Here is a 23,648-nt window from a genome sequence, read left to right as displayed (position 1 = left end):
TTCAGGAAGGCAATAACAAATAGCACAAATGCTATTAACTCATAATCAAACCAGTCCATTTAAGGTAACCGCATATCACTTAGGCAAAGGATAGAATAGGGATTTATATGGTGAAAGGAAGAAAATGAGGGAGAAGGCAATATGGTTCATTGCCAATATAACATAACATCCATGAGGAACAATAGTATTTATTGCTCCACTGTGGTTCCTGGGAGGCCGCCCAGAGCCTGCAGCTGAATACAACCAATCCCAAAGGTCAAGAAGCAAGCATACAAGTCATCAGCCGGATGTTTTCAACAATTCTGAGCACATTTTCAGCTCAGTATAGTCAACTGAAATCAACTGGAACTCATTCTAGCAACTGCTAGCTGTGAGCACATGCATATCAACATTGGTTAAAACAACCAATTTATCTTGAGCTTATTTCTACCATTGTTCAACTCATTATTTCTTTTGCTTTCAGCGTGTTAAAATTACCAAGCAAATATAGGGATTTTATCATAAAAAAGGGGGCAGCTCAGAACTATTGTCTTCCAAGTTCAATTAAAGTTTTAACAGTAAGTGAGTTAATGAATAAAGAAACATTTGTATTGTCCCATTTGAAACCACAGACATTCAACTGTATTTTTGAACATACCTGGCTCATGTTAAGAGGTTTATCTCGCATGTTTGAAATAGTCTGAACTAGAAGTTTGTAAGCCAAAACAGCATCTTCAGATCCATTTTTGTAACTGTGAAGGGTGATTTTCCCAGATTTCCAGTCTTTGTCAAAAGCTTCCTGAAGACCTGTTGGAAGGCAACACTCCCACCAGTTAATAAATCCTCACCTACCCAGCTCATAATGGAAGAGAGACAGGAGACTAACAAGACTTTCTTTTCAACTAATTAAGAAGGGGTTTCAGGACTCCAAAGTTTTCAGCTCTTGAGTAAATTGCTAACGAGGCTTGTGAGATGTTGCCATTACTTTCCTAGTGTTCTTTTTTACTCTTAGTTCTGTCTCTTCCAGTCTCTCCCCATAGCCCTGAAACAAGAAGAGTCTGGCTGGAGAACTGTCACCTGCCTCCCAAGCAGATGTTTGGGAGGGAGTCCTAAACTTGAGACATTGGCCTCCCAGAAGTGCAGGCCTTGCATAGCTTGCCTTCCCCATCTTCCAACTTGTCTGTGGAAGGCTGCCAGGCCAGAGTTCCAGACAGACCTCCTGCTGTCTCAAAACTAGCCCAATTCTCCCACACCCACTTAGCTAAACGTCTCCACACGTGAAAACATTGACATCATAATACTACTGTGCGTGCGCGGCTGAACACATGGCTTGTATATAACAAAACAAGCTTTGCGGGCACTTCATGCGTGCAAGATTTACTCTGGCACTCAAGCTTGCTTCAGCTATGCAGCGTTTCAAATTTGATCTCTAAAAGGCACTTCAGAGCATATGGGAATGCAAAAATGCAGCAGCCCCTAAAACAGCCAGATGCTTTAATATGTTGCAATAGGTGTTCATGTACGTACCTATCTGCTCCAAAACATTTATTGGAGATCAGATATGAAGGACTTCCCAGTCTTAATGCTTATGCATAGAGGAAGAGAATGTATGCAGGAACCAATATGGGTTTGGTAAAAGATTTTTTTTTAACTTTAAAAAAAAGCTTCCATGTTCTGTGACAGAACCTAGATGAGCAGGGTTACTATGTGTATGGTGTGCTAATAAGAAATGAGAACACACACACAGAACCTGACTTGAAATCTACAATGGAAGACCTAAGCAGCAAGTAATTTGCAAACAAACGCTTGAAGAGAAAATTAATTGCTTCGTTCAAATACAATCCAGGGACTGAGCCACAAAACTGTAATAACAAAGTCAGAAATGGGGCCATTATCTGAAAAAAGTTTTATCCCCTCACAACCCTAAAAGGAATTACACAACGGGGAGGAGACACATAGGACTTTAGTTGTTTCAGCTACCACTAGGTGCTGAAGCCATAGGTTATACAACAAAATGACCAGAAATTCCACCGCAAAGCTGGAGGAAAAAGAAACTCACACCGCACCATTCAAACTTCAAACAGCAACACAGCTCCTGCTTGAGCACAGCATGAGTGAACATGATTTTGTCAATTTGTTCCATCTGTTCAACTTGTGGAGCTAATACAAGTTGTGGGATCTGCTGCCAGCACGTGTAAAGATCAGAGCCAACACCTATTCACTCTCAACTGTTCTTTTCCTCTTTGCCACCCCTTCCAAGGGGGAAGAGGCTGGGGGGGGGGGGGAAATACCTCACAGAGCAAATTTGGATCAGATTTAGAATAGGAAGCCACAGCCCAGCGCAAGGAGACTGTGTGGGAACAGATGAACCAACCGCATGTCTAAAGCAGAGTAGGGAAGGGTGGGAGGGATCCACCAACCCCACCTCACAGCTGCACTGGGAGGCTGTAATCAAAACCATCCTTACAGAGCTGACAGGTTAGCCATGGCTATAAAGAGGGAAGAACCTTGGAAAGAAGGACAGGGCCTGAATGACACAACCATGGGTATTCGTTCTCTTTTGCAAACCCTTTCTCTGTTTCCTATAGAGCAAGGGTGCCCAAACTTGGCAACTTTAAGACTTGTAGACTTCAACTCCCAGAAGTCTACAACTCGCAGAGGTCCCCAGAAGTCAATCTGTCTGGGGAATTTTGAGAGTTGACAACTCTTAAAGTTGCTGAGGATGGACATCCCTGCTTTAGAGTTTTCCACAGGCAGAAATTTATAATAAATCTTCCTCTTTGACATTCAGAATAAACACACTGAGATGGTGCACACCAGAGATGGTATTCAGCCAGTTCTGACGGGTTCTGGAGAACCAGTAGCGGAAATTTTGAGTAGTTCGGAGAACCGGCAAATAAGCTGGCCCCGCCCCTGCTGCCTCCCAGCTGATCTTCTTTTGTTGCCCTGAACAGGAGAACGGAGCTGAAAGCAGGTTAGTAGGGTGAGGAGGGGATGGGGATTTTGCAGTATCCTTCCCCTGTCACACCCACAGAACCGGTGGAAAAAAACTTGAATCCCACCACTAGTGCACACCTACCAGACCAAAAACACACAACTTGGTTAGAGAAAGAGAGAACAACAGCTATTGACCCTATTGGAAACAGCTATTTGAAATTAATTTACAAAGCTGCAAAGAATGATTGGAATAAGCTAAAATGAGAAAAGCAATATATATATATATATATATATATATATATATATATATATATATATATATATATATATATATATATATATATATATATATATATATATATATATATATATATATATACACACACACATACATACATACATACATACATACATACATACATACATACATACATATATATATATATATATCAATCACTGGTACGATGCATTCAAAAGCAAGAAGTACATTTGCAAGAAAAGATGTATTTATTGCTGTTTGGTTTTACCTTGCAGCCAGTCTCTGAAATAATGCAACCACATTTTAGGAAGTTGCTTGTTTTCCTCCAATAAGACATAGGTCACATTGCTGAAGCTTCTGTGAAGTTCATAAAGTAAATGTTGGATGTTGGGATAATCTGCTTTCTGGGTAACAATATACATGTGGTAGAATGAGAAGTATTTGAACTGGGCTGCAATAAACTCATACTCTCGAGTCTCCCGTGGCACAATGTCTGTGAGATCCAATCCATCTCTCACACGAGTTGTCCCATAAAGACTGAGGCCAAGTAAGCCCAGAAAAAGACAAATGACCATAACCTGGGGGGAAGAAACACACAAAAAGCATGCTTAAGTAAATGGGATTTTAACATTAAAAAAACCATGGGCTACAAAAGCTACAAAAGGATACATATGGAACCATTTAACTTTATAACCTATGACTTCTATAAGGACTATGTGGTTTCTCAGGTTCCATAAACTATTTTCAGCAGAGCCAATATATTCATTGGCTGGGCTGACAAAATTGTACCAAGCATACTGTAGTTTGCTGAGTTTTGGCTTAGCATGTTATATGCAGCTAGTTGTGGTAGATTATAAATCATGCATCAGCACAATATGTGAGCCCAGCAATAATGGATTACAGGAACTGGGTATATCTAGTTTAATAGAAAGAAGGACTAGGGGGGACATGATAGCAGTGTTCCAATATCTCAGGGGTTGCCACAAAGAAGAGGGAGTCAAACTATTCTCCAAAGCACCTGAGGGCAGAACAAGAAGCAATGGGTGGAAACTAATCAAGGAGAGAAGCAACTTAGAACTGAGGAGAAATTTCCTGACAGTTAGAACAATTAATCAGTGGAACAGCTTGCCTCCAGAAGTTGTGAATGCCCCAACACCGGAAGTCTTTAAGAAGATGTTGGATAGTCATTTGTCTGAAACGGTATAGGGTTTTCTGCCTAGGCAGGGGGTTGGACTAGAAGACCTCCAAGGTCCCTTCCAACTCTGCTATTGTGTTGTATTATTGTATTGTATTGTATTGTATTGTATTGTAGTGATTATTTAACAAACCATAATTAGAACAATGGTTCAATGTGATGTATCGATTCCACCAATGTTTAGCATAGCCCTCCCAACCTGGTGCCACCCATATGTGTGTTGACCTAATAGTCTGTGTACTTTTGATAACCTGATGGTGGCCATGTTATTTGTAAAACTATTCCAACCTAGCTAAGGTTGAGCAAAGTCTGGGACCACTGCTTCATTGTAGAATTTAAATGCCCAAATCCATATCAACGCAGTACCAGAGACATAAGAAGGACCGTCAAAAATCAAAGCCCTGCCTCCTTTACATGCATTGTGTATACAACATATATAAAAAGGGGACATAGGATTATCAGGGTCTCCACTTTGACATTGATTCCTTGCCTTCAGAATGCTCATGCTCCCTATAGTTGCTCATTTTCAACCTAAGAGCCAGGAATCTTAATGGTTTGGCCGAATGGTTGGAGAGGAGAAGTTGAAATGACAACAATAGTGCAAAATCTTGAGAAACAACTCCCTAGGAAGGAAAAGCATCCTGAAGATCTAGAACCACATATGATCAAGCCAGGTGTCTGACCTCCATATGTACAGATAGTCCTTGACATACAACAGTTGATGTTACAACGGCACTGAAAACAGTGACTTGTGGTTCTTTTTCACACTTATGACTGTTGCAGCATACCTATGGTCACATGATCAAAATTTGGCCACCTGGCAACTGACTCATTTATTAAGGTTGGTGTCCCGGGTTATGTGATCACTTTTTGTGACCTTCTCACAAGCAAAATCAATGGGGAAGCCAGATTCACTTAACAATCATGTTACTAACTTGACAACTGTGGTGATTCACTTAACAACAGGTTATCTGAGGGACCATCCCTTGCTGGTCACATCTACCCAACCCACTAGAGTGGGGAGGCAAGGAATGTTGTGGGTCCCCTAAGGATATACATCTGGCGGGACCCAGGACCTTCTCTGTGGTGGCTCCCTCTTGCTGGAACATCATCCCAAAGATTAGACTGGCCCCCACTCTAACACTCTTTCGGAAGGTCCTAAAGACATGGTTCTCTCAGAGGGCCTGGCGAACCCAAAATGGGATGGCGCCCACTAAATGGCTAGTATGAATGTGTGCTCTTGCGAGGGTGGTGGGTTATTATTTTATTATTTTTATTTTTATTCTTTTTATTTCTTTCATACAATGTTTTTACACCCTCGTAAGCTGCCTTGAGTCGCCATGTGCGAGTAGGTGGCAATATAAAATTTCTAAATAAATAAACTGTGGAAAGAATAGTCATAAAATGGGGCAAAACTCACTTAACTACCTTGTTTAGAAACAGGAAATTTCAGCTCAATTGTGGTCATAAGTCAAGGACTACCTGTATCTGAAGGAGAAGGAGGTAAACTTATATGAGAGCTATTTCCAGAGATAATCCAGTGCCATTTTTTTAAACTGAAGGATCTGTATATGGAGGCAGAATTCAGCATGAACTTTAGATACTTAAGAGTTATCTCTAGATTTTCAAGGACAGCCAATATATTTTAACTGTGACAGCAAAAAAACAAGAGTAACCAATCAAACAAACAACATTACCTTTGCTTTTGGTTTTAACAGGAGTGGCGCATACTGTTTTTCAGCAAAAGAGGAGAGTGTCCATTTAGTACAGGGAGGCTCAAGACAATGCAGTGTAGTTTCAGAGAACTGAGAAAGAAGATCCCGGGTTGAACTGGTGCTTTCCGGGCTCTGGCAACTGAGGTTATCTTGTGGCATGGTGACGGGTTGTACCGATATTTCCGACCGAGGCTCTGCTGTGGTGTAATAAATCTGAGTGTGCGGGTCGTATTCCGTGCGCAGCTGGACTGTAGACTGCATTGTGATTTGAGTTTCGTGGGCAAAAGTGGGGCTGCTGTAGGGCGGCGGAGGGCTGTAGCGTAAGTTATCACCGGCCTCTGCATAAGCTTGGGGTTCAATTTGAATGACTCTGCTGACGCAGGGGCTGAAAGAAAAATAGAGAAAGTAGATACATGCACTGTGATTGTGATCAGAATTGTTCTATGATGTATTATTTGTTAACATTTAATAAAGTGTTTGTATACAAAGTACACCTACATATATGGAATTTTGCAATGTTCCCTTTTGAAGTCACACAAAATGATTAGAGAGAAGTTACTGGCATACTGGTTAGTATTCAATTATACCAGCTCACCAGCAGAATAAAGAAAACATACTAGACTAGACCCTCTAAAAGCCAAAACACATTATAGTTTAGTGATGTGTGAAGTGTATTTTGTGGCTGCTATTAGAACCTCCCTAATGACATTGATGTAATCATAAGAAACTGGTCAACCAATCTCTTCCAACCGTAGAGCAGTTCGTGGCAACCAGGGGTGTAATAATGCTCAGTTTGCTGCTCCAGATATTATAGCTCTGAGTTTCCATTCATTTGGAATATAAGAGGTTTGAAAGTGACCTCAAATTCTACCATAGAACTGTAGGAATAAGTACCTCTGGCTAAAGTAGTCAGTGGTAAAACGTCCATTTAAAATGATGTAATCTTTGTAATATTCCTTCCCTCTCACCTTGTAAAACAGCAGAATATATCCAGCCTCCGATCTTCCCGGCGGTATAGGTCCATACTCAAAATAGCAGGAAAAATTAACAGAACCATGGCAAAGTTAAATACTACAACCACAGCTGCCTGTATAATCAAAGAGAGAAAGAAGAACATCAGCAACACTAAGGCTATGGGAGGGAGGGAGGTTTATTTTTTCTTTTTAAAAAAAGTTGTAACTATTGTTATTTCAACACTGAAAGTCAGGTTAAAATTAGGTTTCCATATTGCAAACTTAAATATAGTAATGAACTATGAAGAATTAGATATTGTCCTAATAAACATCCTCGTCTGTGTTACCAGATCTCAAATCCATTTCTCATAGGAGAAACTAAAACAAATTATAAAAAAAAAACAATTTACCCCTCAAAATGTGAAAAGCTCTGATGTGCATATTAATTTAATTTTAGTATATTTTTGTGTCAAAAAAGAGTAGAGGGAGAGAAACCAGGCTCCAAGTCAAGACCTACAACTCCACAATGTAACCATAAAAGTGTTCTTCAGTGGAAGCTGCTTATGAGACCAATTAGCCACTATTTAGTGTTTCAGAGCAGTGATCCATTCATTGAAAGAGCCTGTGATTTATATCACCACACAAGGTACATGAGTCAGGACTTCAGTATCCTCTTTTGTACCTTAGTAGGAAGAACTGTCAGAGAAACAAATGGCTATTTAGGCAAGATTGATATTGACAGTGGTCTGTTTTTTTTTAAATTTAAAATATAGAAAGAAAGGCTTTGCAAAGGTTAATGAGGTCCTTCCCCACATTAGTGTTTTTTTGTATTTCACCACACTCTTTCCCTGAGGTTTTTAAACAGTTTTATATAGATACTTTGCACTATAATTTTCATCTCTCCAGACTGATTCTAAATTACCAAGGAAAGCATTACTTCAGAGCACATTTTTGTACAGCTTTCAGACGAATTTTTAACAATGAAGATTCACTAGTTATGAATATCGATTCAATTACAGACCAAAATATATTGTAATATCTATCTATCATCTATCTATCTATCATCTATCTATCTATCTATCTATCTATCATCTATCTATCTATCTATCTATCTATCTATCTATCATCTATCTATCTATCATCTCCTTGGACATTCTGAAAGTGAACTCATAACTCAATCACGATCCAATATGTACCTTTTCCCCTACAGAATTCCTTCCCTAACTGGAATTTGCTCAGAAAAATAAAGAAAAGACAGACTTGCTTAGGATGATAAGCATAGTAAGTAGAAAAAAGATGGTTCTTTTCATTTATTTGTTACATGTATGTGTATATAGAGTTTCTAGGAAATCTCCGGTCCCAGCATTGACCAGACTAAATATGTTTGATTTTAGGAAAGGCATTGCATTGTTTATCTCCAGTTCACATCTTGGTGTCTAATAACAAGATATTGGCTAAGACTATATTTCAGTAACCCACACTGCCTCCACCAATCTCATGAAGTCATCATTTGCTTAAAACACAGCTTATTATATAAACCACATTTGGTTACTTTTACAAATCACTTAGCTAAAAATCATGACTTGCGAAGATTTAGAATGCAGTTATGTAGCCAGTTTCAATCAACACTGAAAGCCACAAACACATTCCTGTAAGAATGAGGTCCTTATCAGCAATGCTGTGGGATAAAATAAAAAGGGAGTTTATATCAGACTGAAGCACTCCCAGAACTGATTCTCATAAAAGGGGATCACTAAGCCTCAAAAGAAATTGTTCCATTATCTCATTATATGCTCAAATTACACACACATACATACATACTTACTAGCAGTTTGTGAACCAATTTTTTTAGAGTTGGCCGAAAACGACTTCACTCTTGTGTAACAGGAATAGCAAAGTTTCTTCAAGTCACCCATCAGTAAGAAGGTAAATCTGAAAGTCTCACACTTTTCCCTATAGAGTTCCACGAACCTAGTGGACAGCTATATTTCTTAATCCTAAAGTGCACAAAACCTCTGGCTCCACTGCTCACAAAGAAAGGAAGGCTCAGTTGCACTCGACAGCTTTAATATGCATAGAATATTCATCCCTTTTTGGCTTCAGGAAAGCTGTGAAGACCCATCTGTTCCATCTTGCAGTTAGGTTATGATTGAAGATTTTGGGGGGGGGGGGGTGTTTCCATGGTCACTTGACTTTTCTATTTCCTAGTTTTCTGTTTTCTTGATTTTTTATTTTTGGACATATTAGGTCTTTGGGGATGTTTTTACTGATGGTTTGATCATATTTATAGGCTGCTCTTCTCATGTAGCATGAGTCTAGGTGCTGTACAAACAACTATAAAAACAATTTCGAAAACATTCTAAGAGTACAAAAATTTAATATTATTATAAAAAACTAAGAGAGAGAGGGCATCAGATTATAAACAATAGAGCCATCTAATCCAATTACCATTCCCGGGTTGTTTTTGTTCCTGTTTTCGAGATTAATTGTCCAGAATCTCCAGGAACTGGGCAGCATCCAAGTATACTAAATATGTAAGAAATATTTAGAATATTTATGTATAGGTTCCACACTGACACACCATCTATGAATCATTTCCCCCCCAATAATCTTCTGCTTTAAAACATGGTGGTTGCTGAACCCATGAATTTGCTGAAATAAAATAGGATCTGAGCTGGAGTTCTTGAAAGAGAAAGTAAAGTGAGATCCTGACTGTACTGCAATATACTTATCCCTTACAGAGTAAGTGGATTTATTGTTTGATAAGAAATGCTACAAATGAAGAGATCCGCTTTGCACCTTATTGCTAATCGTATGCATTTCCTTCCTAATGAAATTCACAATGTTATATTTTCTTCCTCTGTCTTCCTGACCAGCATTTGCAACCAAAATTAAAGATATCTGTGACTGGGACAAAATAACTTAAAGAACTAAATGTAGCTATTCCATCCTAAGTTGGGAGTAAAATGATAAATGAGTCAGTGCAACTGGCACTGTTACTCCCACTATGTACATGTACTTAACAGGGCACTGTGCATCATTAAGCAAGTGAAAAGGATAACTTTTTGCTTCTCACAAAGGCTCCCACTACAGGAAAAAGACTGTGATTTGGTTTTTTGCGAATAGTGAAGCTTATGGCCGAATAAACTGGATGGTGTAAATCAAGGGTTCTTAATTGGTGGTATCCATATCACAGTTGGAACTTAAGAGTAATTGAGGTGGAACACAGGGTAGGTCACTGAAACTTTAATTAAGTCTTTAAGACTTGCCATAAGTGATGAGTATGGTAATAAAATACCCCTGAAAATAAAAATGTTGAGCAGGATTTGACAGTCTCAGATCCAAGAGACTTATGCAATGTAAGGCAAAACTTCTTTTATAACTTCCAGAGCTACTTACAATTCATTAGTGTTAGAAATTGATAGTGTGGTTTCTTACGATTTGGGAGCAAAAGCACCCAGAAGCTATCCTTGTAAACCTTCATTCCCCCCACCCCCCTTTCTATTCAATCGTGTCTGATTCTGTGAGATTGCCTGGATAAGTCCCTGCAGGGCTTTTTTTGGCAAAGCTTTTCACTGCCTCTTTCCCAAGGCTTAGAGAAAGTGACTGCCCCAAGATCATCTAGCTGGCTTTGTGCCTGAGGAGGAGGGCTAGAATTCACAAGCTCCCAGTTTCAAGGCTGATGTTTTAACCATTACACTAAACTAATCCCCTGCATTAAAAAAAATAGGTATCCAGATCCAAATCATCTTCCATCATCTTACCCACTGGGCTGCTTCAAAAACAAACAAGTAAACCCATTGCTCATGTTTTCATTACTATTGTATACCCATTGCTCATGTTTTCATTACTATGTTTTCATTACTATTGTATATGGTGTTTTAACTTTTAACTTTGACTGTACACCGCCCAGAGTCCCTTCGGGGATAGGGAGCGGTTTATAAATTTAATAAATTAAATTAAATTAATGTTATGGTCAATTGATCTTCATGATCAGGAGTTCCCCAATTCATATGCAGATCAATGAGATACAGGTAGTCCTTGACTTATGACCATAATTGAGAGCAAAATTTCCATGGCTAAGAAAGACAATTGTTAAGTGAATTTTGCCCCATTTTATGACCTTTCTTGCCACAGTTGTTCAGCGAATCACTGCAGCTGTTAAGTTAGTAACATGCTGTTAAGTGAACCTGGATTTCCCATTGACTTTGTCAGAAGGTTGAAAAGATGATCACGACTCCAGGTCCTCTGTCAAAAATTTGAACCAGTTGCAAAATGTCTGAAGTTTGATCACATGGCCAGGAAATGTTGCAATGGTCTTAGGTGTGTAAAAATAGTCCTGTCAATTTTTTCACTGCCATTATAACTTCAACTGGTCACTAGATGAATGACTAAGCCAAGGACTACCTGTAGCCCTATAGCTCCCGGTATAGGGAGACATATTCTTGAAGTTGTTTATGTTGAGGTGCTACAATGGGATGGAATGGGGGCCAATTGTATAGTGTTAGCCCTAAGTAGCAATACTGTGGGCTCAGGAATTCTGGGAATTGATGTACATAGGTCATAAAGTTGCCATAGTTGCCCACCCCTGATTTAAGGGACATAATATCACATAGCTCCAAAGTTATTCAATCTGATACAGATATTCAATTAACACTGGAAAGATGAAAAAAATTAAGATTGTGGTTGCAATTGTGTTTGAAGCCCTGTCTCTTTTAATGTGTGTTGCCTCACACTACACACACACACACACCCCTCTATGGGTTACAAACAATTATGTACAAAATAAAGATATAACTACAGAAAGAATTAATCTGAGAGTCTGAGGTCTGACTTACTTATGTTCTTACTCTACCAAGAAGTCATGTATTACTTTCTCAGCAATTGGATTATTTTACCAATACTGAGCCTCAAAAACCAAGAAGGCTTTGATTGTTATCTTTTAGTGTCTCGGGAGAAGTGAAAAAAGATAGAAGAAGGTTAAAGCAACTTTCTGTTTAAGCCCATCTGATATAGAACTTCTATATAAAGAAACAGCTATAAACATTACTGAAAAGAAAAGCAACAGTGTCGTTACATTGCTATGCTTTCTTAACTTGGCTGTGGAGGATTTCCTGGACAGACAGGATTTTTTCATGAAATAATTTTTTGTCTTTAAATGACCAAAGGCAGGGTGGAGAGCTGTAAGAGCAGAAAATTCCACATTTTCAAACAGACCACCCAAAAGTAACTTGCATTGCCCTTTCTGAATGCCACAGTATGCACCACCTGAATTTCACCACAGCTGGTAAAGTATGAAGTAAAATAAATACCAAATGTGTACAAGAAAATAAATAGCAACTGCTAACAAGAAAAAAAAAATAGCTTCCCTTTCCTTTCCTTGTGCATATTTAGTGGTCAGCACTGAAACTGGTTTCTCTTTAGATCATATGAAACTGCACTATTGATAGTTAAAACATTAAGATTTGAGTGAATAAATACGGCTCAGAAGAGTTCATAAGAAAAAAATTGCTGTATTCAAATCCCACCACCACCTGAAAACACCACAATAATTTCAATAAGCATTTTTTAATGACTGATGAACCAAGCAAGAGAAAAGTGACACCTGAGAAAATGCAAGTGCCAGATCTTTGCTAAGGTTGGAATCGGCTACCAACTGCCTTTCTGCTGGAGCATTACCTTTGGGGTGGAAATCACAATTTTAACTATAAAATAGAAAAACTAATGTATGTGCAAATTACATACACACGTAGAAAGAGAAAGGAAAAATGAGAGCAGGGTGCATGTGATAGCATTTTGCCAAGATATTGGTTATGATCCAGAATGTAAAATCCACATAAACTGGGCTCTGTATTATCAGTTCATATAAGAAAAACAATTTTGTTAACTCATGGATATCTGTCTATATAAGTCACAGAAAACAGATATGGGTTAAGGAAACTAAATGCATTTTTAATCAAGAATTACAAGGTTATCCACAGCACCATGGAATTAATCTAATCCTAGAAAGGAGAAAGCCCCAATCAATGGAAGGCCGCCCTCCCCTGCTTTTATGTCATAAATGCCAAATCAGAGCCTGTTCATCTGATTATAATTAACTCTCGTATCAGTTGTCACTTATATGCAGTAGAGAGATATAGAAGTATGAATAGAAAGTTATGAGAGCACCCATTTGTTTTCCCAGCCTATCCTACTTTATACAAATATGAGGAGAATCAGAAGAGAAGAGTGAGTGGGCAATATTCCTCTGACAAGAGCAGAGTAAAATATGAGCTGCCATTTATAGTAAATAACTAGACAACCTGGGACCCCCTTGGGTCATCGTTTGAGAGAAGTTTCATTTATTTATTCTTGTATTTATCTATCTTAATTTATATAGCTGCCCATCTGATAGAACAAGCAACTCTTGGCTGCTTACAGGTTAAAACCAATAAATAACCCAAGATCATTATAATTATTAATTAAAACATGAAAAACTATATAAAAAACTGAACAAATGTAAAAAGGAGATGAAGGGATGTTAACAACAGAGGAGCCATCTCACTGGCTCTTCTGTCCCCTAGAGTCCCCAGGCTTGCTGACACAATCAAGTCTTGAAGGAGCTTCAAAAGCTCAAAAGAGATAAGGATGACCTGACCTTGGTGGCAGAAGATTTCATAATATGGGTGCCACCACAGAGAAGGCCAACTATCAAGGACATACTAAAGGTAGCTTCCTAGATGACAGAATCTATAACATCTGCTGGATCTAATAGGATGAGCAGATGAAATCAGGGAGAGGTGATCCCAAAAATAACCTAGTCCCATGCCGTAAATGTAAATTTGGATTTGCAACTACTGATTTGTATCCTACTCACTAGATTGAAGGGAAGAAATGGTCTTTATTACATATAAGCTCCATTGTTTTCTACACTTTCTAATATTTGAAGGGGAACTTTGATATAAATAAAATTATTGAAAAATATGTATACATATTCATTATGTCTTTAATATGTAAGTAATGTTATTTGATTTTTTTTAAATTGTAAAATATCACTGAGGCCTTCAGAGAGGAAGGCTAGAGGCTTTGACACTCTCTTCATAGAAATCCTTGGGCTCTTCACAACACCATTCCCAGTCCTGAGTTGGGGTATTTGCTTAGTATTTGCTTTTGCCACCACTTATCTTTGCAAGTGGCCTCATCTGATCGTCTGATGACTAAAATCTCAAAATACAAAAATAACCTCTACTCTGCCCTCTTCTGGCCATGTAATGTAGTGGCATGGTGATTAGGGGATCTGTCCCTACTTTCCATCCTATGGAAGACGCAGCAATCTCACCGGGTAAACAAAATAAAATTTTAGTTTAAAAAAAATACTAAATGCTAAAAAAACCTCTTACTTTTTATTTTTAGAAGGCAAACTTTCCACATGAAGAGAACTGGTCACATGCTGGTTTATCAATCAGTAAAAGCAGAAGAAAAAGGAGGAAGATTTAGAAGAAAACATAATGCTGTTTATAGACCACTGATGGCAATCTGCCATAAATGCAATATTCACTACCAAAATCTCTGAGAAGATAACAGAGAGTTTTCAAGTTATTATTAGAGACTATAAGAAATTCTTAATATAATTTCTATCTTTATGAACACAGCTTGAGATTTGATTGAGAACTCCGATTAAACATTCCATTTTGCAGTTGGTACAGAGACAAAGAAAACCTGAGATTTAACACAACTCAGCATACAGAAATAAACAATCTTGTACAAATTTTTGGCTGGATGCCAAGAATCATTAATTGAGATGGGTGGCTACAGAAATTGAATAAAATAAACAAATAAATGTAGCTAATTCTACAAAATCCAAAGACTCCTGAAAGAATTATTCCTCTGCTTTGATTAAGTACATTTCTCAAGCTTTTGGAAATTCCAATTAATTAATTAATCAGAAGATGCTAGGGAGAAAGAAACCTCCACTTTCTATTAATGGAATTCTGCCACAGAGTTCTTTATTTTAATAAAACCAAGACCATTTAATAAAGAGGAAAAAAGAATCAGACTAACTTCAATATAAAATATATATGATGCACAAAAACCTTTCACTTACAGAGATGTGAATTGTGCATCTGAATTTATCATGCAGGCTACATATACAACAGTAACATATTTAGAGAATTTATCAAAATGTAGTGTCTTTTTGCCCTACTTTGTCTGTCATTTGCATTATAACACTAATTCTACAAGTTCCAGTTTCATTCCATCAAATAAACACTATTTTTCTTTTTTAGTCCAGCACATAAGTCCAAATATTGTGGCTAGGAATTTGCAGACACAAGGCTACCACTCAGCAAAAACTTGCTAACATGCTCACGTTCAATTCACAGTTTCTATTCTGTGTATCAGGTTTTTTTTTTGAGAATTAGTAAATCTTTCACATTTCAAAATATAGATTCAAAAATCACGTGAGAAGATAACTGCAGTTTCAAGTCAACCATACTTATGAAAAGAAGCACATCTAAGCATGCTCTGTAATAGCTTTCCCCAAACTGATGCCCTCCACATGCGCAAGACCAGGTGGCCGGCGGGAGGCAGAGCATCCCAACACCGGCAGCGCAGCAAGCGGTAAGATCTTTTTCCTTCACAAGCTTCTGTTTTGTCGTTTGCAGGGAAACAGAAGCGCACGAAACTCTACAGAGATCTGACCTGGGGCAATGGTGCATGTGCCAGCAGAGAGGGCTCTGTGTGTCACCTCTGGCACACGTGCCATAGGTTCGCCATCACAGGATTAGAGTCATTATTATCTCCAGTGACTAGGGGAAATGCTTCTGATAGGAATGTCAGTGCAGACGCTGTTGTCAACATATCACTTTGTTCCCTGCAGAACCAGTCTCCAATTTGGAATTTGTGCACCTCACCCAATTCAAACGCTATGCCCTTGGGCCAGCTTTCTCCACCAGCCCTCCCTAGTTGTGTTGAATGTGAAGAGCTTCATCTCTGGACTGTATTGAGAAATAATAAATTAAATGTCATTTAATTTCATTAGAAAAACTTACTTGGAGTGAAAATGCCCGTAGAGCTGGAATGGGAATTAAAGCAGCCATGAAGAATGCAGTAACATTGCTAATAGATGTAAGGGCCACACTTGCACCCGTGCGTTTCAGACATTCCCCTGTTCTATCCTGAAACATATAGACATAAATAAAATTAATTTGCAATTACATAGTACATAATCTATAAGATTACAGTGCAATAGAGAAATAGATATTGAACAGAATTTACAGGCTGCTCTGTAGATGCTGTGTGGTTCAAAGCTAATAAAAACAAATATAGCAAAAATAATCATAAGAACATCACAATTTAAGGCCAACATTAGCTATTTAGTAGCAACCTTGTATACTCTTCATCCCACAAGTTTGACAGAAGAGAACTAGTCATTTTTAATGTTTTTTTGTTTTTTTTGGAGGGTGTTGGGTTTTGGGTGGGTGGCTGGGTGGCAGTCATATATCGTACTTTTCAGAGTCTAAGACGCACCTTTTTTTCCTCAAAAAAGAGGCTGAAAATCTGGGTACGTCTTATACATCGAATACAGCATTTTTTGCCTCCCGAAGCCCTGCCTCCTTCACCAAAATGGACGTGCATACCTTTCTGGAGGCTTTCAGAGAATTCCTGGGGGCTGGGAAGGGCAGAAATGAGCAAAAAATGGGCCATTTTTGCACACACACCCCCAGCAGCACTCTATAAGCCTCCATAAGGCTATGCGTGCAATTTTTTTGATAAAAAACGGGGCCGCTTTCACAAAAAAACAGACCGGTTTTTTTGCTTGTTTTGGGGGCCCCATCCTCCAGGTGCACTCTGCAAGCCCCCCCCCCCAGGCTATTCACGCCTTTAAAAAAAACAGGCCCGTTTTCACAAAAAAAGGGCCGTTTTGGGGAGGTTTGCAGAGTGCAAAAAACTTTTTTTTCCTTTTGGAAAGCTCTTTAACTGATTGATGAGAATTACATTGATCAAGTGCTGTGCCAGCAGAAACAAAGTCTTAGGTGCTGCAGATTGTCCGCTATTTCCTTCTCCAGCACATGGATAAGTATACCTGGAAACATCTACCTACCTACCTACTCTCTCTCTCTACCTACATTCTGTATTTCTCTCTCTCTCTCTCCCTACGTACCTACCTACCTATTCTCTCCCTATCTACTGTATCTCTCTCTCTCTCTCTCTTTCTTTCCCTCTCCCTACCAACTTACCTACGCTCTCTCTCTTCCTATCTACTGTATTTCTCTCTCCCTCTCTGTCTACCTATTTTTTTTAAAAAAAATGCCTCTTCAAAACCTTGGCGCATCTTATACTCCGGTGCGTCTTATACTCCGAAAAATATGGTAATGTTAATGTCATAAACTGTTTTATAAAATTTGTCAAATTTCGATTTGTGGGTCTCAGATTTTGGACACATTCTGTAAGTCAGTCCATTGGAAGTATCTTGGTTTAAAATTTTATTTTTTATCAGTTTTTTATTCTCATGTTTATTACTTTATAAGTAACTCTACATAATAAGTAATTATAAGTAACAAAATACATAATGCTCCTTTCTCTTCCTATTTTCCTCACAACTATAATCATGTGAGTGGATTGGGCTGAGAAAGAATGGCTGGCCCAAGTCAAAGGTTATGGAAATGAGAGTTTTAATAGTACGTAGATACTTTTGCATCTGATTCCAGTATAGAATAGAAATGGAAAACTAAATGGAAAGTTACTACAAACAATTTTCTTCTTAATTTCCAAAATAGGCTATAGAATAAATAGCCTGATTTCAGAATGCAAAATAGAATATCAGTTCTCAAAAAAAAAAAAAAAAAACCCAAATAATTTCTTGGAATAATAACATCTACTTTGGCAAATAATCACAACTGACAACAAATATAAGCTGATCTAATCATAATAGTTCCAGATTCTTCTCCAGGCGAGGGGGGAGGCGTTAATCAAATATATCTGCTGATAATGCCAATTAAGTTATTGGTTTTTGTCAAAAAGTTTGGGAAAATTGGGAAAACCATTTGACAGTCTCTGGTCATTTATACTGCTATTAGTTTATTTGGCATAGTTCTAAAATAAATAAGCTGGATCAACATAGGAAATTATTTATGTTGTCAGCTGCTAATTGAAAAACTAAAGTATAGATTTAGTGAGCTTGCTGAATGTTTGATGCAAGTTAAGGTAAGAAATATTTGAATTTACCTCAAATGGAATTCTTTTATTCTGCCCAGTTTCACTAAATGCATGTGCCAAAAGAAAGACATCATCTACCCCAACTCCAAGAGCAAGAAAGGGTAAAACCTGCATAAAAGGAGACAGTCAGCAACAACTATTTTATAACCAAAGAACATGTGAATGAAATAGGACAAGGAAGTGCAATCTTACACTTCACTTAAGGCATAAGCAGAAATCTTGAGGCTTTGCAATTAGGAGATCACAATTCTTTATGCACACAATTATTTACACCATTGAGTGTTTCTCTTCAGATACTGATCTCCATCATATTGTTAGGCCCAGTAGAAAGTAACAGGTCTTTATGAGGATTCATGACGACCAACAGCTATTTTTACAATCCAGTTAAATGAGCTACTTTCTTTGAGCAACTAATATTGGAGGATGTGTATTGCAGTATCTCTTTTCCCCCCTCGTTTTAGTTTGCTGTTGTTGGAAACCGAAGGCTTTATTTTAGCAGCTCTGAACAAGCTTTGTTTGCTATCTAATTGCATAAAGGCAAAAATTCAACATGTACCAAATAACAGCAAATGTCTCCTTTGTAGTTAAAAGGATGAAACAACTGACCATTTGATCAACGGCTGCAGCAAAATTTCACAAACTGACCACAAGCAGTGTTACGACTGAGTTGCTAGAATTACTGCAGGAAACTTTACCAGAGGTTTGGATTTGAATGTGGTAAAAAATACTGAAACCTTCATATTGAGAAGGTTTTGGGAGATGAGCGGGATTAAGATATTACTGAAGTTTAAGATCCAAACAGACAGGCATCTTATTCATAACATGCCTGTTGTATAGGAGTTATTGAAAAGAAGGAAGTCAGGTTCATTTTTGTTGCTATTCCGGATAATGCTAGGATTGAGGAAAAACAATTGGAAAAACATTCAAAATACCAGGACTTGCAAATTGCAGTTGGATCTTGGGGTGGGGGGGTGGGGGGAATCTGCTGTTATACCAATTGTGATTGGAGGCCTCACAGCGATACCTAAATCACTTGCTCAGTATCTGGCAATATTCAATTTATCAGTCCTGAACACACTATTTTTACAACAACAAAAAAAGAATCCTCTACTCACTCGGCTTAACGCTACCTACACTTTAGACGTTATCTTAATAATTCATAGGTCCTTGGTTAGGACTTTAATTATTAATCTTGTTATTAATCTAAGTCTCAGACTATGAATCTGTCGATTGCCCATACATTATAATAATTTCCTGGAAAGATTTTAGCTAATTGTGTCACGGTATGCATTTTCACAGCACATATGTTTGCACACCCTGCCTTTGGAAACAGGGCTTATTCAAGGACAATTTGAATTTCCCAGGTCACTGAAAATTTCAGTGCAGGTCTCGGATATTCAACCTTTCCCTCTTTACTCTGCAGTTAACAACGAGTTCCTTTCAAAAATTTCACTGCAAATTATAAAGCCCTGTTTGTCCACTGGTTTCCCCTGACATGCCATGCCGAAACCTGCAATTTTGTTGTGTGTGTGAAATGTAAATTATACATCCCATAGAACCATATGCCATATTCAGAAGTCTTCTGGGCTTAAATAACCACAGCTATGACTGGTTTCAGGTAAACATATTAATTCAAACTTCTGAGGGTTGTTCTTTTAAATTCCATCCTCCTTCCCCATGAATACACCCTCCTCTCAATAGGAGACACCGCAGTGCATCATCTTGCAATCGGTTTGTTTTAATACCTGAGTTGTGGCAGCGTTAAAGGAAATCCCAATCAAGGAACACAGTCCCAATCCGGCAGCTACCGAGAGAGCAACCAACAAGACTCCTGCCAGACCCACAGCACCCTGGGATTTAGCACAGTCCCACCTCAGCATGGTTAAGCAGGCGTAGGCAAGCTGTAAGCAGAACAAAAGAACATATTTTTTTTTCCTCCCCGAATGAGGTCTGACATCAGAGAAAGCCAGTTTTATGTTTCCTTTTCCTGACCAAAATTTTCAACAACAAAATATAATTTTAATGGAACACAGATATTGGAAGGCACCGCTCATCAGTGAGATAGAGCAATGGCTTTGCTTGTCTGATCCTGTCATTAGGTCTGAATCCCACCTCCACACATCTCAAACAGACATCTCTTTGGCTCTGTAACCATTTAAGAGGAAACCACAAAGAACAACCCCATGGCCCCATCCCAAGCCAACTTTGTGCTCACGCTAATGAGCCACAGATCTTCCATGGATTGGAGACATAAGTGAGCAAGTGGCATAAAAATGCAGATTTTAAGGCTGTTAAAAACATTGTAAGGATGATTTGTATGATGGCTTAGCATAAAAGACTCATGTAGTGGTATATCATGAATTACAGATTTCTCCAGACTGGTCTCCTTTCCAGATCTGGATGGCATGAGCTTGAAGAAAACTGAGGAGGAATAAAATGAATATTAAACCTAATTTACCATTAATAGATAGCCACTAGCAACTCGGATGACGCTGACGTCAGAAAATGACTTTAGGATGTCCTCCAGAGTTGTTGTTGTAAAAGAAAGCACCTTCTGAGTAGAGTTTTGTGCAAGACTTTGATGAGCAACCTATGAAAACAAGACGGGAGTTGTAATTACAGATAGGAAATCACCACGATATACAGGTAGTCTTCGGCTTACAACGGTTCATTTAGTGACCGTTCAAAGTTACAACAGCACTGAAAAAACTGACTTAGGAGCATTTTTCACACTTACGACCGTTGCAGCATCCCCACGGTCCCATGATCAAAGTTCAGATGCTTGGCAATTGACTCATATTTATGACGGTTGCAGTGTCCCAGGGTCACATGATCCCATTTTGTGACCTTTAGGCAAGCAAAATCAATGGGGAATCCAGATTCACTTAACAACCATGTTACTAACTCAACAAATGCCATGATTCACTTCACAACTGTGGCAAGAAAAGTCGTAAAATTGGGCAAACCCACTTAACAAATGTTTGACTTAGCAACATAAATTTTGGGCTCAATTGTGGTTGTAACTCAAGGAATACCTGTATTTCTGGAGCGGATTTCTACTGAGCATTAACTTTTTAGTTGTCGCCCTCACTTTATTATCTGTTGCTCTCCCTTCGCACTCACACACAGACGTTCTCATCTACAAACACCACAGTTGTATCCTTGACCCTTTGTTAATGTAATTGCCATACTCAATGCAGAGCCACAGCAGGCTGCTACAGATCAAATAAGAAGGTACACCTTGAAAGAGAGGAAAATGGCCATTTATTTAAAATAGTGAAACTGAAGAAGGCTCACAGCTCACTCGGCCCCTCCTGCACCCTTTTCTACATTCCATCCAGAAGCCTACAACTGATTTGTTGTTATACCCAATCTAAAAACAACAAATTCTTAAGAGTAACCCTCTCTTTTTTCATTGGCTGGACACTTCAAAGTGGTCACAAGCAGCTCAGCAAAGGTCAATGCTTGGGAAACAAAGGCCAGATAATGTCACATGACCTCACCAAGGGGACTGCAGCTGTGAACAGATTTTGTGGCGGGCTAATGTTTTCCAGACACCTTTGCTGAAGGAAAAGAAAAAAAGAAAAAATCATCCTAACCAAATGCTCACTTTCTCTCCTTATGCTTTGGCAGCCCAGAGTCAAATCGGCAGCTCAAGACAATGAATTTTAAAAGCCACGCATTCTAACAAAACCACATTTCTTTCATTTTACCAACAGAAGAACCTGCAATGTTTCCCCTTCAAATCTTGCTGTGGGTGGCAGATTTTTTAAATGTTTTTTTTTCTTCTTTAAAAAAAAGTTCTTAATAAGTCAGTCCTAAGCACCATCTTCCAGAAATGTTGGATTTCCACTTGCCTCTTTTCTAACCAGCATACTGGCTGGGAATGACAAGGGTTAAGTTCCAACATATGCATTTCCAGTCTCTAGCTTGGAGAGAAGACTGACTATAATGGAAGAGCATATCAATCCTAACAAGATTCACTACCTCAAGGGACATCCCTGAGGGACTGCAACAACAACAATGAAAGAAAGAAACCGTTCTCCAATTAAACGTCCATTTTACCTCAACATACATCCTCTGCCATGCTTCCAGGATCGCAGCTGCCTTGTCCTCATTCCAGTTGATGTGTGAAACGTAGTCGTAACCCTTGAAGTGCTCATACATTTGCTTTGGAGTCATTAGCTGAAACATGGTCTGTAAAGCATGAGCACTGCAAGACAGAATTGGGGACTTAGAAAGGAGAAAGGGACAAGCAAAAACAACTGTCCCCCCCTCAGTAATGATCATATCATTACTGAATCATAGAATCATATCAAAAACAGTTTTAGAACTGTCCTCCTCTTACCTTTGCTAACGCTTTGGAACCAGGAGCACGCTCATGTGCGCGCTTCACTTCGCTCACGCGCTGCGCTTCTATGCATGCGCAGAGCGTCCGTGATGACGTCTGGGTAGGTGGGCGGAGCCTCCCACCGCCACCACTACCAGTTTGCCCAAACCAGGTTGAAACAGCAGAATACTGCCTCTGGCCCCCCTCCAAAAAATAATCTGGTTTCACTGCATGGTGTCATCAAATATATAATCTTTGCTTATGGAATGGGAATGATCTTTGCTGGATTTTTATGAAGGACTGTTCTTATGGGCAGCAGAAGGCCAGAGTGATTAATGGTTAAACTGAGCAGAAAGCCATTTTTTCAACAACAAAAAAATTGCTCTGCAGATTCTACTTGACTAAAAACCATTTATGGTGTTGTTTTAAAATGGAGGGGAAAATCTAAGTTATAAACCAGGAGTTTCCAAGCTTGGCAACTTTAAGACTTGTGGACTTCAGCTCCTAGAATTCTCCAGTTTCTGGGAGTTGACGTCCACAGATCTTAAAGTTGTCAAGGTCAGAGATTCCTGTTATAAAACCTCTTATCTTCTTATATCTGAATAAAGCTGATCCTACCATAGAGAAATATAAGACTGATGTAGAGACATTGAAATATAGAAAGTCTAACTATCACCCAGTTTCTCTATTAAAGGGCTGATCTGATTCAGTATTCTTATGTCCAATCTCTCTGTATAAATTAAATAAGGTGCCATTTACAAAGTGGTAGATCCTATAGAGCAGGGGTCACCAAACTTGGCAAATTTAAGAGTTGTGGACTTCAACTCCCAGAAACTGGAAAATTCTGGGAGTTGAAGTCCACAAGTCTTAAAGTTGCCAAGTTTGAAGACCTCTGCTATAGAGGAGTCACATCTATCAAGGAGATGGTTTAGTTGGCAAACAATCTGAAGAAAATGGAAGTCTTAAAGTGAACTTTTTTTTCCTATGAAGCATAGATAGTACACAAATTAACACAGTAAATGTGATTCTTTCATATGCAACCGGATCCAACAGAAGTTTCTATCACTGAATAGATTCTCATCTT

General features: G+C 38.6%; 1 protein-coding gene across 5 annotated transcripts in view; it reads right to left on the bottom strand.

Annotated features, from left to right (window-relative positions):
• Positions 1-23,648, bottom strand: part of PTCH1 (patched 1) — a 110,372-nt gene that overhangs the window by 22,507 nt on the left and 64,217 nt on the right. For all 5 annotated transcript variants that reach the window (XM_081943327.1, XM_081943330.1, XM_081943326.1 and 2 more), the window contains exons 8-16: positions 22,300-22,447; positions 20,693-20,824; positions 19,980-20,135; positions 18,244-18,342; positions 16,068-16,193; positions 7,054-7,172; positions 6,068-6,470; positions 3,444-3,753; positions 638-786 (exon numbers count right to left, since the gene is read on the bottom strand). In XM_081943327.1, the coding sequence (XP_081799453.1) occupies positions 638-786; positions 3,444-3,753; positions 6,068-6,470; positions 7,054-7,172; positions 16,068-16,193; positions 18,244-18,342; positions 19,980-20,135; positions 20,693-20,824; positions 22,300-22,447 (1,642 nt within the window). The remainder of the gene's footprint in view (positions 1-637; positions 787-3,443; positions 3,754-6,067; positions 6,471-7,053; positions 7,173-16,067; positions 16,194-18,243; positions 18,343-19,979; positions 20,136-20,692; positions 20,825-22,299; positions 22,448-23,648) is intronic.

This window comes from Natrix helvetica (genome assembly GCF_964273705.1).
Source record: "Natrix helvetica genome assembly, chromosome: 2".
NCBI lineage: Eukaryota > Metazoa > Chordata > Lepidosauria > Squamata > Natricidae > Natrix > Natrix helvetica.
Note: the sequence above shows the minus strand (reverse complement) of the source record. Positions and strands in the feature narration are given on the sequence as shown.